General features: G+C 44.2%; 1 protein-coding gene across 4 annotated transcripts in view; it reads left to right on the plus strand.

Annotated features, from left to right (window-relative positions):
- The first annotated feature begins 4180 nt into the window (after positions 1-4180).
- The window catches only part of LOC147441662 (uncharacterized), a 42342-nt gene continuing 30135 nt past the window's right edge, over positions 4181-16387 (plus strand). The window contains exons 1-2 of one of the 4 annotated variants that reach the window (XM_086483221.1): positions 4182-4717; positions 4971-5258. Coding sequence is in view for 2 of the 4 variants with exons in the window: in XM_086483218.1 (XP_086339344.1) it covers positions 5295-5399 (105 nt within the window). In the remaining 2 variants the exon portion in view is untranslated. The other 3 variants (XM_086483222.1, XM_086483220.1, XM_086483218.1) reach the window with 3 other exon arrangements.

Raw genomic sequence — 16387 nt, forward strand, 5'->3', positions numbered from 1 at the left:
TCAGAGGTATTCTAATGTGGACCATGCATGACTATCCCGGGCTAACAGAATGCTCAGGTGATCTATTGACACTCCTCTCTCAGACACTGTAAATCTTGTTTTTCCCCATAGTTGATCTATTATCATGTGTATACATGCAGGGCTTCAAACAAGCGGATACAGAGCATGTGTCACATGTGGACAACCAATTGAAAAGCGCACAACAATGCGGTGACGAAGTGACTGAAGAAGAGTGGGAGTACTCTCGGGGTTGCGCGACCAAGGTAAGTTTGCAATGTACGACTAGCAAGTGACTTTATTTATAAACGTTTGAACGGCCACTCATAATCTTTGTTCGTTGTAGTATAAGTCATACACAGCAGCATGGTGTAAAGGTCGACATTTTAGGGTGGAACGAATCGACAAAAAGCGTTTTACTCAAGATTGTGGAATCATGGCAAAATTTGAACAGTCTAGTCGACGACGTTCCTCTGATGCAGATCCCGTGGTGGCGGAACTCACTTACTTCGGCACGCTGCAAGAGATTTTGAGGATCGATTACAGAGGATTTTTTGTCGACTTGTTCGACGTGCAATGGTTCAAGATAATCATGGAGGGTCGAAACGCTACTGTGCGTAGAGGAGAGTCTGGTTTTCTTGAGGTGGATTCTACTAAGAAATGGACTGACCTAAGAGACACTTTCGTACTACCCGAGCATTGTGAACAAGTAAGTATATAAATAGTTAACATCCCCCTTTTACAAGTTATGTGCTTGAAAGCTCTCATGTAAGTTATGTGGCTCTGGCAGGTAGTATTTCATCCTACAAAGTCTACATCAAACTGGTGGTACGTCATAGAGTTAGCCCCTCGTAGTGCAAGGACGTATGAAGGCTACCATGTGCCAATCACAACGACATCAATGGAGGAGATCAGAGAAGATGCTCAATCAGAAGCCGCTGCGGTGGTGCCAGACGAGCATCAAGATGCTACTACTCTATATGGGGTGCATGCAGAGGAGCTACAAAATGAAACAGAGGATATGTGTTTAAACGGAGAGCTCTATATAGATATAGGAAGTTATGCTGAGTTATGCGAGGATGAGAGAGAGATCTCTTAAAGCCACAAATATTGTATTTGAACAATTTTGCTCCGTGCTGTAAAAGCTCTAGCTCTCTAAGTAGCTTCCATGGTGTGTAACGCTCTTTTCTACTCGCGCTCACATCTTTTGATTGAAAATTCTGAGTTTTCGACTTGCCTCTTCTACCACTCGATTCATTGCGTCATTGTATTTATATGCGTCATTACGTCATTGTATTTAATGGTCTTTGCGTCATTGTCTACTCTATTCATTCAATATTAAGTTTAAATATTCGTGTGTTTAATGCAGGTATGGATGATGAGGAGTTTCTTTCTTCTTTGTCACCGCAGCAGAGACAGTGGTACGTGGAGCGTCATCGCTCTGGCGCATCATCGCGCGTTCCTACACCATCCGCATCTCCCTCTCTTTCGGAGCATTCGGCGCACTCTGAAGCTTCGGCGTCGACGAGACGAGCGTCACACTCGTCTAGACACCGGCGCTCTAGTGGTGGCGGTGGCGGTTGTTGTGGGGATTCCGCCACCGATGCCTCCACACCGCCTCGTGTTCGACGAGGCTCTTTACCCTCCCCTTCTTTGCCCGCCCCCACACCAGCCACAGCATCGCCGTCTACGCAAGGTTTTGCACGGCTGACTGTTCCTAGAAGCTACACACCTCTACCTACTCCGCCAGGAGCCACCCCACTCGACACTCCTCGCTTCGGGGCCCAGACGCCGGTGGAGACACCTGACGTCCGTACCCCCATCGACACGCCGCTAGAGACCCCTGCCGGGACACCCAAGTTCACGCGTCACCGGCCAGAGGGCTTGCCTTACTCCGTCGACATCAGCGGCGGCATCATCATGGATGATGACGGCAAGAAGGTGATCTCGCGCATGCGTGGTCTTTGCTCTCAGCTGTTTAAACACTATATACTAAACAAATGGAGTGAAGTACCAAGTGATTTAAAAAACAGAGTCATCAGCATACTTCATGATGAGTTTCCCGTTCCAACACGGGATCAGCGCTTCAATGAAGACCTGATGAAGATTCGAATGCGCGAATACTGCAAACACAAGCGTTCCGAAGTGCAAAAAGCAATCAAGAATGGGTGGAATAGGCCAGATTGGCTCGCCAAAGAAGATTGGAAGAATGCGAAGAAAGCAGCGCGCGAGAATCCCGACAAGTGGAAGCAACAAAAGGATGCAGCCAGAGCGCGAGTAGAGGCAGGGAGCTCGCACCACTTGGGGAGCGGTGGATGGGCATCATTTGAGGCCGATTTTGTAAGTCTTTTCACATTGCTCTTTATGCATGTTCGATAGTTTAGGGTTTATGAGTTTTTTAGTTCTAACATAATGAAATCTTTGTATATTTTGACAGTGGTCGATGACAGGACGTGATCCCACACCGTACGAGCGCGAGTACGCAGGCAGGAAGGGCTTAAACGCCCTGATGGACATTCTCAGTTCTCGCGGCGGCATGGTTAGTATTAGGGTTTACTCTTTTTTATTTTTTGTATTGTTTTATAAATGTCGTTATATGTTTATACTTACTGAAAACTGTCTTATTGTCTTTTTTTGCAGAATCCGACAGATACGCCGCTTGGACGCGATGAGACGTCTGATTAGACGACGTCAGTTTAGCCGTAGCTAGATAGCATTAGTTTAGGGTTTCTCATAGCTTATGTATCATGAGACGGATTTTATACGTCTTTTTGAACCATGTATATTATTACATTTGTCACCGCAATTCCTTTTGCCAATCAATTCTTTATGCCTATGATGTTGTACAATTGTCATTATTACATTTGCCAATCAATTCAGTTTGTCTATGATGTGTACAATTGTCAATTTTGCAAACAATGCGTCTTGTGGGTGACTATTTTGGGTCTATTATTTACCTTTGCACTTTTTTTAAAAAGTGAATCAAGTACAATATGGTTGATGGGTGGCAGGGCATTGAATGCCCTGCCACCAAAAAAATATTCTCTCAAGCGTCGCTATAAGCGTCGCTATTTATGGCTCTGTAGCGTCGCTATATGCGTCGCTATACTCTTCTGTGAGAGCGTCGCTATAAGCGTCGCTATAGGCGTCGCTATAGACGTCGCTATATAGCGACGTCTATAGCGACGGCTATAGCGACGCATAGCGACGCTCTTGTAGCGACGCTTTTAGCGACGGTTATAGCGACGCCGGGGGTTATAAAAACCCAGTGTATTTCCGTCGCTATAGGCGTCACAAGAGCACATAACCTCTTGTAGTGTAATTGGCCCATGGAAACACATTTGTAAGCAAAAATAAATCTCTATGCTTATGTCTAATAAAAAATCACTAATAAAAAATCACTGCATGCAAGCCACAATATTGCATGCAATTAAGGAGCCGATTAATGCATAAATGAGACAAATAAACTGCACGCAAACATTATTAAGACACCAAAATAGGTGCGCATACAAATAAATCACTAAAGTTGAAGAGAAGAAATCAAGATTGTAATTCCAGGTTGCTTTCGTTTTATGCTTCAAGCAAACTGATCCACATCGTCCATATATGTGATTCACTGAGAGGACCTCAAATAGACATCTTCATAGGCAAGACCTTCGAGTGACTCCATCGAGCTCTTATCCTACAACCTAAGACATTAGAGATTGGCGAATCACCACCCAACTGTCCTATATAAAGGCTCAAAGTTTCCTGCAGCTCCCGATAGATAGGACCTTGTCTTCACAAGCCCCTTCTCCATTCTTGCTTTCCTTGACTACCTTTTCTCATATATCAAGCAAAATCAAATAGCACGGTTGAACCATGGGTTCTCGTGCAATGACTTGATTGGTCCATCAATGCCATGCGTTGGCAAAGGCTCTAGCCAAATTTTGAATTATGTATTTCACATTTTTTGCCTCGCATGAACATCATGGTATATGGAAGAAATCTCAACAAAGTCCTAAGTGAGCCTCAGAGAAGCTCATGAGGCCTATAAATGGCAAACTATTGTTGGGAATTATACACATAGCAGCATATTATCGTCAACAAACTCATTCAACCTTTTAGAAGGCAAACATGGCCTAGCCTACCTCAATTTCAATCCACTCTCTCTCATATACCTCTCTCTCTCTCTCTCTCTCTTCTCTATGTAGTCGCCACGAGAGCGAGCGAGTGGTACGCTTGTTGAGCTGCATCTTCGTTTTTCTTGTAGCCGCCCCCATCCCCGTCTCTCTGTGCAATCGCAGCCTCATTGGTGCCGCCGCCGCGGTCACCACCTCCAAGCCGCAGCGCCCTCACGCTCCTTTCCACTCCTCCACAGTTTGGGCGTGCGTTGCTTCACCTGTGATGCCCCGCAGGCCACAGCGCCTCTTCCCCTTCTTTACGTGCGGGCGCTCGTAGATCAACCTTGCTTTTCTCTCTCCCGCTGTTTTCTTCCTTCTGTAGCTGCTTCCCCGCTCCCTCTTCCTCGTTCAGCCGTATAAGCGAGGCAGCGAACGAACATCTTGAGCGTGAGGGGACGACGCCCCGCAGCCAGGTAGCTGCTTTTTTCTTTAAAAAGGGGGACACTTTTGGACGCAGAGCAGCTTTGCTACGGGGCCAACAGCTCAAGAAGATGGCGGAGACCTTGACTCCGGCTTCTTTAATGTCAAACGCCGCGTTCAAGCTCGCCAATACACAGGTACGGCGCCCATCTCACCCATTTGCTCACGTTTCTTTCATGCTCGCATCATGCTTGCTTTCTTAACAAGACTGCAAGCTTCGTGTTGTCGGCTTGCAGTAGCGCTCATGTTTACATTCTGTAGAGCCGTTCGAGGCTGTGCTCCCTCTTGTTGTCAACAGGGGATCTCTAGATAAGAGTCAACGTAGATCATCTTTTTTTTTTGCTCGCATTGCTGAACTCGCCACTTAGCGAAGTACTTATCGCGTTTCAGAAACTGCCACCCACGAGTATCCGGACCTCCAGGCCTACATGCAACTGGACTTCGTATGTGGGGATTGGGCGCTCCCTTCTCTCAGATCTGCCATGGCTTTTACACAACTAGAGTCCGCCGCAGGCAGCCAATTGGAGTGTGTATCCACATTAGATCTGTGACCCCATCCACCGAACCTCTACACTCAAGTGAGATTGTTCTCATGTGTGGCTAAAAGGGTGGGAGGTTGACATAGAGGTGGCTTTAGGTGCGTCGCACCTTGCGCTCTTGGGAGATTCATGCTTTGATGTGAGTTGGCCAATGCAGTCTTTTCATCTGTGATGGATGCTTGTGGGACTGGAAGCTAGAACATGTAGCGTTCGGCGTAGCAACAATGTAGGCATTTGCTGTCATGTAGTTTACATGTTGCAGAGGCTCAATTTTACTTTGGTGCGCTTCCTCTAATTTTCTCAGTCTGAGCAGTGGTTGACATAAGAGGGAATTGATTGCTTTGTTCTGGTAACTTTTGCATATTTTCAGCATTCATGACGAAGATTGAGAGATGGTTTTTTTGTTCTGGTTTACACGAACGTGGCTCAAAGATCAACTCATTCTAGTGTTGATTGTGACAATGTCAAAACTCTATATGAAGATAAACATATACTTAATAAAGTCAGTACTATGGTATGAAGTCTCTCGTTGATCTAGGGGCTGCTTTTGGTCTGATCTTGACATTATTGTGGAAGTGTGGACAATTGAGGAAACAACAAGGATATCAAGGTCCATGATTCACTTTTCCATAGTGCAGTCAACAATGGTTGTTGTGATATTGAGGAATTCTGCATCATGCAAAGATTGAGATTTTGCATGAAGGAAACCAAAGTTTTGGTCTTGAGGAATTCTACATCGCGCAATGAAGGAGCTTCTAAGTTCTAAGGAAATTTCACATTAAGGAAACCAAGTTTTTGTCTGGAAAGCAGTTTTCAAGCATTGACATCGTGATGCCTCCCATTTTGACGACCATCATGAGCTCTTACTGAACCTGTCATAGTCGCAGTCTGCAGAAATTGATGGCTGTAATGCAAAGGCCTCAAGGCGAATTTACAATACATAATGGGACGTTTCTAAAGTTTGATCCATCCGTTTTATCCATGATGACTACGTAAGGGCCATAGGCAAAGTGCGAAGGGACCCCCAATGTGTGGAAATGGGAAAAAGCCCAATGTTTAAATTTTTATGTGGGTTCTCAAATTGAATAGTGGGCTGTTCACAGTTCTTGTCCTTCCAGGCGATTCTGACAAGGGGACAGGCTATTCATGTTCCAGGAATGCAAAAAGGATGTCCGAATGTCCCTAACCATCTTAGTCTTCCCATTCTCCAGTCATAGTCTTGGCTTCCAAATGTACTTCTGCCTATCCCATGTGACTGTGGCTTCCCATTCTCCAGTCATAGTCTCAGCTTCCAAATGTACTTCTGCCTATCCCATGTGACTGTGGCTTTGTGCCTTGACATCAAACTTGACTAGATTTTCCAAACTGTACAGGAAAGCCCGAACTCATTCCTTCTCGATCTTCCTAAGCTGCTCACCAAGTTGTATAATTAAGACAACACAGGTGCATTATTCTGCTTGAGAATGCAGAAATCATCTGCTAGCCTATCAAGATATTGTGAAGGAAAAAAGCAGGACTTTTTAAATGCTCTTGAGACTCATCTCAACAGTGAGTGAGAAGAGTATCATCATCAGGCTCCGATGAGCATGCTGATACTCAATTTGTTCTCTACCAGTCCCCTCTTGACACCATCAAATTGCATCATTAGATAGATGCGAGTTAAACTTTTCTGTTGTTGCTGTTAGGCGTCATAGAGAAGCAAGCATTAAACTGTTGCAACCATGAATAGATAGTATGGCGCCCATCTAACCATGATACCATACGATCATAGCAACTATATGAGACTGTTATATTTAAGATAACAATTTGAATTTTCTTTTTGCGTGTATGCGTAGTATGATAGAAGGACATGCACATTACTTTGAATATGAGAAAGGTTGTACTTAAATGTTATGAACTAGCCGTATGGATTGAAAAGGTGGGCTTTATGGACAACCAACATGCATATATGTGTTGAGGGCATGAAGGGACTTGGCTGTGTGGTAGACCAATAATTGGGCAGCGTCTCTCTCTCTCTCTCTCTCAAATACAAAGATTTACATTGTTTCTTTTGCTGGAACAACACAATGTGGAATCATAGATGTGACACACTCACGACAGTAGACAAGTACAAGAGTGAGAGAGAATATAGAGAGAGATTGACAAGGGAAGGTTGAGATTGCTTTAATTAGCTATGAATAGATAGGTACAAAATGATAGGCCTAGGGGCTCTTTTATACTTCCCGTAGTAAGAACTAGTGTGAACGTTATATTATTGGACTTCCATCACAGCTACAGAAATACTGTTTGTCTAAGCAAGTTTGTGGTATGGAAGAGCTCATGGAATATGCTGTGATTGGCTACATCCTTATTGAAGGAACCGAACCATAACTTCGTGCAGAATAGAAAGCCAATTCTCTTTCGAGTTCGACTGACCGAGATCCACCTGAAATGATTAAGTTTGCTTTGTCTTTAGAAATTGTTGAATTTTGTTTGAGAATATTGCTTGAAATGGACTGTATCTGTTTTGAACTTGTTTTCTTGATTCTGGTTTCAATTGGCGCAGACATTGGTCTGGGAGGAGTATTCAAGAGAACTCTGTGCTTGAAAATGCTTGAATAGCTCATGGCTCGGGTCTTGATTTTGGGAGGAGTATTCACGTGGATGTGTAATTAGGAAACCTTTATACGACACAAGTTGCAGTCGTGGGAGCGTTTGGTTGTAAATGGAACCTCTGAACAATGCAGGCTGTAGTCTGGGGAGCGTTTGGTTGTATCATGCCTGTGAATCTCATGACTTGGACTTCGGTTCTTGTGGGGAATTGTGCCTTTGAATTTCTCATGGCTTGGGACCTCGGTACTCAAGGGGAGGATTCATTGGAGAGTTTATGTCTTTATGTCTTGTGACTGCATTCGTAATCATTTGTGTGGCATTGTGATATGTCGACTATATTTGCTCCATATTGTGTGAGATTGCCTGGGTATGTAATTTAGTGCATCAAGACACCCATTTAAAGATCAATGCGGTTTGGGTGTGATGGCTAACTTTCCTACGCTAGGATATCAAGAGCTCTCATACAGAATGAGAAAACTGATTGGTCTTCAAAATGATTCTCTGATTTTTGAAGTAACTTGATTGAGTTTTGTTGATCTAATTGCAGACGATTATTTTTCTTTCAAGAGGGGGGTATGTCACAATCTGGTGATGTGGCTCTAATTAAAGATCAACCTAGCAGCAAAAGAAGACTTGATCAACTTACTGAAGATAGCTAAGGGACCTAAAACCTATAATTGAAGTCAGAAGGGGTTACGATTATAAATCCTAACCCTAAACTAGCTACGATTATAAATCCTAACCCTAAACTAGCTTGGACACGTTGAAATCCGTTTCGACGTGTTTGGCTTTGAACTTTAAACTTGTTTGGACTCGTGGAAAACGAGACCCCGCTCTGAGTAGTTTAGACCCTATATAACGGGTGGATCAAGTCCAGATCCTATCACAAACTGATGACGTGGCATGACCACCGAGACAGATTTTGGATAAAATGTCATAAGTGTTCCAACTTATGGGGTCCCCGTCCGATGGGGCCCAGGGGACACATAATTAATCCACCCAAGATAGTGGTGTCTTCTCTGGGAATGTCGGAATCCCATATGCCATATCTCGTGTGAACTATGAGTGCTTAGGTGTGTCCATAGCAAATCACAAGTCACCACCCCGTCTGGAGTGCGCAACCGCTGAATGATGGCTGGCGGGAATGGATCTCTCAAAGATCGTACGCAGTAGCTGATCAAGCTGATGTCGAAGATATCGTCTCCAAATGTCACGTGACACATCCCAACCCTATGTGTCCGTGGACAAGCTACACCACAGCAGGGTTCAGTCAGTTCAGTCAAGTTTAGATTAGCAGTGATCTGGCACTTTTGTGAGTCTATTCGTAGACCGTGCATGCTCAGTCACTTAGCATAGATGCATATCCTCCGGTTGCACACAGCATGATCATCGGAATTCCCATCAGAATCCATTAGCATGAGCTAGGGGAATTTTCCAGTGCATTTAGCCTATTTTCCTATTTATTGGGATTTTCACTTATTATTTTTAAGTGACTTTCCAACAAAAGTAGGTAGGGCAATTTTGCTAAGTTAATATATAAGCAAACCCAAGTTAGCACTAAATGGCAGAAGAGGCAGCAGGAGCACCTTGCTCAACAGGCAACTTCTCAGCAAGACCAACCCCCGCGACTACTCTGGCGTTTTCTCCACAGAAGACCTAGTGTTTTTGCATCAGATCAGCCTTGGCGATTTGTGCACAGCAGATCAGCCCCGGCGTCATCACGACACAGCAGATCAGCCTAGCGTTTTTGCATTTGCAGAACTCCGGCGACAGAAGGACCAATTTCAGCCCGTGGCGTTTTTGGATTTCAGCAGCAAATTAAGACCGGCAATATTCACCTAAAGTGTAGCAGATTCAGCCCGTAAAGACCATCAGTTTTCAGCCCTAAGAAACCTCATTTTTCAGCCAATAAAAACGCAGCCAAAACAGTCATTTTCAGCCACCGAAACAGTCCCGAAATTCAGCGATTAGAAGATCTCAGATTTCAGCCATCGTCGTCGTCGTCGTCATCGTCACCGTCGTCGTCATTGGCATAGACCAAGTTGCATAGTCAATTGCATACGCATTGTACACCTTTGTGCAATCAAGTTAGACCACTCTCGCCGACGAGAGTGGGGCCTTCGGAGGAGGGTTTTACAATCTCTCGGTGTCGTATCTCTTCTCTCTCCTTCTCTCAGTCTCATTCATTTGCACGCACAATATCCACTCACTTTGTTCGTGAACACAGCACTCTATAGACGGAAAGCTCTCTCTTTCCCTAAGAACTAAAAGGAACCTTGAGCAATAAAGATCACTAATCTTGAGAAAATACAACATTCATTCCGCTGCACCTAACACCAAAGCCGTAGCAGTCCACAATAACCGCTCAGACAACCACCGGATGGTGTCATGACGAGTAATGGAGTGATCGACTATCCAATAGGCAAAAAGTAAGCCTACTGTCCACCCAAAAAATGTTGCAAAGGGTCTGAAAACGTTGCTGTAACAGAGATTTTAGGGTGCCTAGGGCGCCCGGACAAAGTGGGTGGCTGGATAGTGCAACCTAAATGCATATGCAAAGGGTGGCCAGCCCGGAGGCACACTAGCCATACATGCATGACCTAGACCTGTGAAGCAACAGTGGTGTAAGTCTAACAGAAGCTACTGTAAGCTGCAACAGTCATCGAGAGACCGCACGGACCACCGCCGGATGATGTCCTTTGAGTAGGTATGTCACGTGACACATCCAACCCTATGTGCCCGTGGACAAGCTACATCATGACCAGGGTTCAGTCAGTCTAGTCAGTCTAGATTTAGAAGTGATCTGACACTTTTGTTAGTCTATTCGTAGACCGTGCATGCCCAGTCACTTAGCATAGATGCATATCCTCTGGTTGCACACAACATGATCATCAGTATTCCCATCAGAATCCATTAGAATCAGTTAGGGTTTGCTCATTTTGGAGCCTGTTTTGGCCGTAAACTGCTCATCCGAGGTCGGATTTGAGCACTTTGACATTGTAGATTGGGGTTCTGGGCCGTTCCGGACGTGATGGCGCTGTCCATTTTGTCAAATTCCTCACTCTTTTTCTGCTGTTTTGGCTGTGTAAGTTTCTCCTATGAGCAAAGCTTCTGCTCCAATTTGTGATTGTATCTGGTACATTTTACCCATATTGTGTGAGCTATTTGCTCCATTGGTGTTGGCCCAAGCTCTATTGTATCTAAACATCAGAAATTCTCCTCTTTTGAGCTGAGTTTTTTTGGGTGTGTGTGTGTGAGTGTCTCTTTGTGTGGAGTGGGTAAATGGGTAATCTCTCTCCTCTCACTCCATCGATGTGTTCCCTGTCTTGGCCAGGTGGATTGTGTAAGCCGAGTGGTGTCCCATAGTGTGTGTGTATATCATCCCAAGAGTGTGTGTCGGGTCGTTATAGAGGCATTCTGTGTGTTTCCATCCCGCTCACATTCTTTTGTCGCCCCCACGGAGGATCTTCTTCAAGTACCTTCGGCCTCGAGCTTCCAGCTTCGAGATTCGGGATTACAGATTGCAGATTACAGGTTACAAGTTACAGGGACAGGTACAAGTACAGGTACAGGTGATTCACACAGGAACAGGTAGCTGGAGCAGAGTGATATAGTAGCAGTGGTGTCACTTCCAGTTGTTGTTGGTATGCATCATTTGGCGCCTGTTTGAGCGCATTGTCTACTGGTATTGTACGTTACTTGTGGAAACTGCCATTGTACGCCTTTGTGGAGCCATATTTGGTTTTATTTTGCAGTCCTAGCCATTTCTGAGACTTGGTCTGGAAGATAGTCATTTCTGAGATTTGACTGTACGCGATTTGCATTAGCCTTCGTGAGAGGGTCGATAGCGTGAGGTTTTATTGAGCTGGGGGATTTTCAAATGTGGAGATCCTTTCGGTGATACAGGTAGCTGAAGCACCCTTTTCGTGACCTCGCCATAGGCTATGTACTAGTGATTCCTACTTGATGCTCGGGTTCTATTGTTGGCAGTTTATGCATACATAGACAGTCTATATTTTGGGTTCTCACTGCTCTACTTCTGGGGAAACTTTGTCAAAAATTTTCCAAGTTATGATGGCTGGTTTTTTGGTCTTTTGAGCCATTTATGCTGTTATGTTGCTGACATTTTGGCAAAATCAGAGGATAAGTCAGGTGTGCCTTCTTGGGAGCTTCATGGTTGGCTTTAATGGATGATCAAAATGGCCCTCAATTCACTCCTTTTCATTTAACTCAGAGAATCCAAAGAAATGTTCATGTGTCCAGGAAGATTTTTTTCCAGCAGCGCATAGTCTTTATGTTCGGGCCAAGAAGATTACGAGAGATCCTGGAATGTCCTTTGCCTGTTGTAATTCCAATGATTAACTATGAAAACTCATTTGATGTACATGTGTTTGTCCTTATCTAAAGCTGAGCTCCATTGAAGTTTCTGGGGATTGGGTAGTGAAAGTTTTGGGTTCTTGTACGTGTGTTCGAAGGGGCTCTCAAAGCATCGTAACTTGGGTAGCCATGGATTTCTCTTATCCGGAGTTTCATGGAAGAAGTGATGAAGATGTGGAAGACTTTTTGTAAAAGATGGAGGTTGCCTGCATTAGCAACCAGATTCATGACCCGGCATAGATGTTACGTCTTCTCCAAATCTGTTTGAAAAGTGATGCATGAGTTTGGTCCAAAGCATTTGAAGAGGAGTTGCGTGTGGCTGATCCACCTGTAAGATTGAGTTGGGACAATCTACGGCATGGATTGTAAGTGGAGTTTGTGAAGATAGAAGATCCTGACAAAGTGTGGCAAGAAGTACAGGCTTTAGTGCAAAAGGAAGGTGAGCCAGTAGATGCGTACATACGTAAGTTCTCATTGGCATGAGAGAGGATGTGCAAGGCCTTAGCACCACAGGTACCCCCGCCTGACATGATGGACAGGTTCTTAGCTGGTCTTTGGGAGAATATACGTTGGAGAGTGGAGCTAAAGAAGCCTAGAACATATGAAGATGCATTGGAAGTGGCAATGAACAAAGAGTGGAAGTTGAGGAAAATGAGCCAGCTAGGGGTGGAGTCTTTGCCCATGAGGTCTGAATTTCAACCTATGGATTCTTCGCAAGGTCGAGTTCATCATGAACCAATGGTTCCTGTTACTCCTCAGATTATGTCAGCAGTGGTCACTACAACAGTGCAAGATGATGGGATAAGGCAAGACATGAGGCAAGTGGTAGATTTAATGAAGAATCTCAGCCTAAACATGCTAGGGTAAGTGGGAAATAATCGAGGTCGAGGGAGGTTTGCAAATCAGCCAGGAGGTGAGGAAAGACCTAGGAATGGTGGTGGACAAAGCAATGGTAGGTTCTGGAGGCAGACGTCCACATGTTATAATTGTGGAGAGTTGGGCCACATCAGCCCGCAATCTGATAAGCCACCAAGGATGGGGGGAGACATGTATCCATTGCTAAGACAGGTGCTAACTAGGTCAAATGATTATGGCATCGAAATTAAGGGAGAAGAAGGAACCAGTGGATTAACCCAAGAGGAAAAGGGAAAGACAAAAGTGTTAAGTGTAGTCACCTTGGAGAAGGCATCAAAGCTAGAGGATACATTAGTGATGCCTATTGGGAAGAGGACTACAGAAGACAAGGAAGGAAGAAGTGCCCCAGGTCCTAGTAAGAAGAAGGGAAAGAGTCATGAAGGCGAGGATGTCAAGGCCAAGAGGAAAAGGAGGGCTCGTCGCAAGTTTCATGTTTCAGATTTTCCACTAGGGGATGGGCAATCAAGCTATGACTTGAAGGAGGATTTGACAAGCAGGAAAGCAGATGTTACTTTTGGACAGCTTATAGAGATGGTGCCTAAGCTAAAGCGACAATGGAAGAGGATGGTTAACCCAATGGAGAAAGAACCAGAGAGAGGTTCAGTGAAGGTGCTTGCGATGGATGAGCTACCAGACATTTGCCCAATAGTAGATGTGTGGCATAAAAGGAAAAATTTGGGACAAGGCTATGTTGATGGCGGGGCCCAAATATGTGTGATAACACACTCATGCGTTGAGAAGATGGGTCTCATAGTGACTGGGGTGTCAGGTTTCCGGATCAGATTGGCAAACCATCAAAAAGTAAAATGTTTGGGTGTTGTAAAGAGCTTAGAAGTGGAAGCATATGATGCAAAGGCAGTGGTTGATTTTCATGTGATGCCAGCGGGGTTGGGAGCATATCCTATTATATTGGGCAGACCATGGTTACGTGCAGTGGGAGCTGTTCAAGATTGGAGATGTGGTACGATTAGCCTCTATGGAAAGACAGGTTGCCAAGAAGCTATATAATATGGACACAAGGAAACGATTGGAGGAGCTTTATGAAGATGAAGATGAGTCTAGTGATGAAGACTATTCCACAGTGTCTGACGAGGACAGTGATAGTACTACCAGCAGTGATGAGGATGCTAATGTTGCATTTCTTTTGATGGATAAAGAAATCCAGGAGTCTGGCTTAATTGCATTTGCGAATGAAGTTGAAGATGAAAGTGAAGGGCCTTATAAAGTGATTGAAGGGTTGATGCAAACCAAGGTTGAATTGTCAAAGAAGCAGGAATTGATGAGACAAATGATTAGTGAAGACCTCTCAGCTATTGAGAAGGAGATATATTTGCATATGTTGGCTAGTTTTCCTGATCTGTTCATTACTTCATATGAAGAGATCAGAGGGTTCAAGGGCGAAGAGATGCATATAGAGCTGACAGAAGGTGCTAAGCCAGTGCGGCAAAGGGTAAGAAGGATGGGTCAAGAGCAAATGGAAGCCTTGCGAGAAGAGGTGGACAAGTTATTGAAGGCAGGGTTCATAGTCCTTGTGGAGACCATAGAATGGGTGAGTCCAGTAGTAGTCAGCCCAAAGAAGGATGGGAAGTGGAGGATTTGTGTAGATTTTAAACCCTTAAATGCAACCACTAAGAAGAACCCATATCCTCTTCCATTCATTGATTAGATCTTGGATTCAGTGGTAGGTTATGAGAGGTACAGTGTGTGTGATGGTTTTTCATTCTATTTTCAATTGAAGATTGCTCTTAAAGACCGCACAAAGACAACTTTTATTACGCCATGGGACTGCTATTGCTACAGAGTATTGCCATTTGGGTTGACAAATGGACCATCTTTCTATCAAGAGAGAGCAAATTGGGTATTGAAACCATTCATTGGTAGTTGTGTTAAAGCTTTTATGGACGACTTTTGTGTCTATAACAGTAGGGCTGAACATCATGAGAAGCTGCAGATGGTATTGGCTCGATATGATGAATGTGGAGGACAACTAAATCCCAAGAAATGTCATCTAGCATAGCCAAGGGTGAAGTTATTGGGCCATATGGTGTCAGAAAATGGCATTGAGGCTGATCCAGATAAGGTTAAGTCTATTCTTCTTCTTCCATCACCTACGAGTACAAAGCAATTGGCAACTTTTATACACAAAGTGAAGTAGATGGCGCGGTTTATTCCATTGTCTTCAGAGCTTCTTTATCCATTACAACAAGTGGCAAAGCATGATCCATTGCAATGGGATGACAAGTGTGAAGAAGTGTTTCAAGAGGTGAAAGAGGTGTTAGGGGGGTTGTCAGCCATGCAGGCTCCTGATTGAGAGAAAGTGTTTTATGTCAATCCATCAGTAGGAGATGATGCCATTGGAGCCATGCTATTGCAAAAGGGGAAGGCAGCCATTATATGAGGCTAGTGTATTGTGCAAGCCGAGTGGAGTTGGTAGCAGAGAGAAAATTCTCGGAAGTAGAGCTAGTGATGGCCAATGTTATATTTGCTTGTCGACGATTTCGTCATTACTTGCTACCACGACCTTTTGTTTTCTTGACGAGTTATGCCTTTTTGCCACAGTTAATTAATGACACTAACATGTCAAATGTGGTGAAGAAATGGGTAATTGAGCTGCAAGAGTTTGAGTTCTCTTTTCTAGTGGAAGACAGTACAAGAGCTGCCCTAGCTGATTTGTTGACTTACAAGGAGAATCCCCTTCTTGTTAAGGAAGAGGTGGTGAGAAAGGTAGTTGAAGAAGTGCCACAGATCAGCAATGCACATGTGTTGTTCTTTGATGGTTCATACAGAAAGAGCCATGATGCAGCTTCAGGGGGTATAGCACTTTATGATCCAGAGGGGAAGCTAGTATGCAAGAGGGTTCAAGTTGGATGCACATAGTAACAATGAGGCTGAATATGCTACTTTGGAAGCCGGATTACACATTTGTTTGAAGCATGGGATTAGAAAGTTGAGCATAAAAGGTGATGCCTTGTTACTTGTGAAGCAAGTGCTGGGTGTGTGGAAGAGCAAGAACAACTCATTGAAGGAAATGTGTTTCAGAATTAAAGGCCTGTTAAAAAAGTTTGAAGCATGGAGCATCAGACACATTGAACGTTCTCTAAATGGAGAAGCACATGAAGCAGCTCAAAGCATGATTGGGGAGTTATTTGTGTTGAGGACCACTTTACCTCTTTATCATGGCCGGGAAAGTTTGGCTCAAGAAGAGGAGTTTTTGCCAATAGGAATCATTCCAAAGGAGATTCAGAAGTCTAAGAAGTATGGTTTTGTGCGTAGAGCATACATATACAAATTGATTGGTGATGTCTTATACATGAAAGGGGCTGATCTCGTGTTGAGACGTGTACCTTGGAGGGAGGAGCTTTACAGAGTGTTGGAAGAGAATCA

This window comes from Adiantum capillus-veneris, chromosome 15 (assembly GCF_014529385.1).
Source record: "Adiantum capillus-veneris isolate H3 chromosome 15, ASM1452938v2, whole genome shotgun sequence".
In the NCBI taxonomy this organism is placed as follows: domain Eukaryota; kingdom Viridiplantae; phylum Streptophyta; class Polypodiopsida; order Polypodiales; family Pteridaceae; genus Adiantum; species Adiantum capillus-veneris.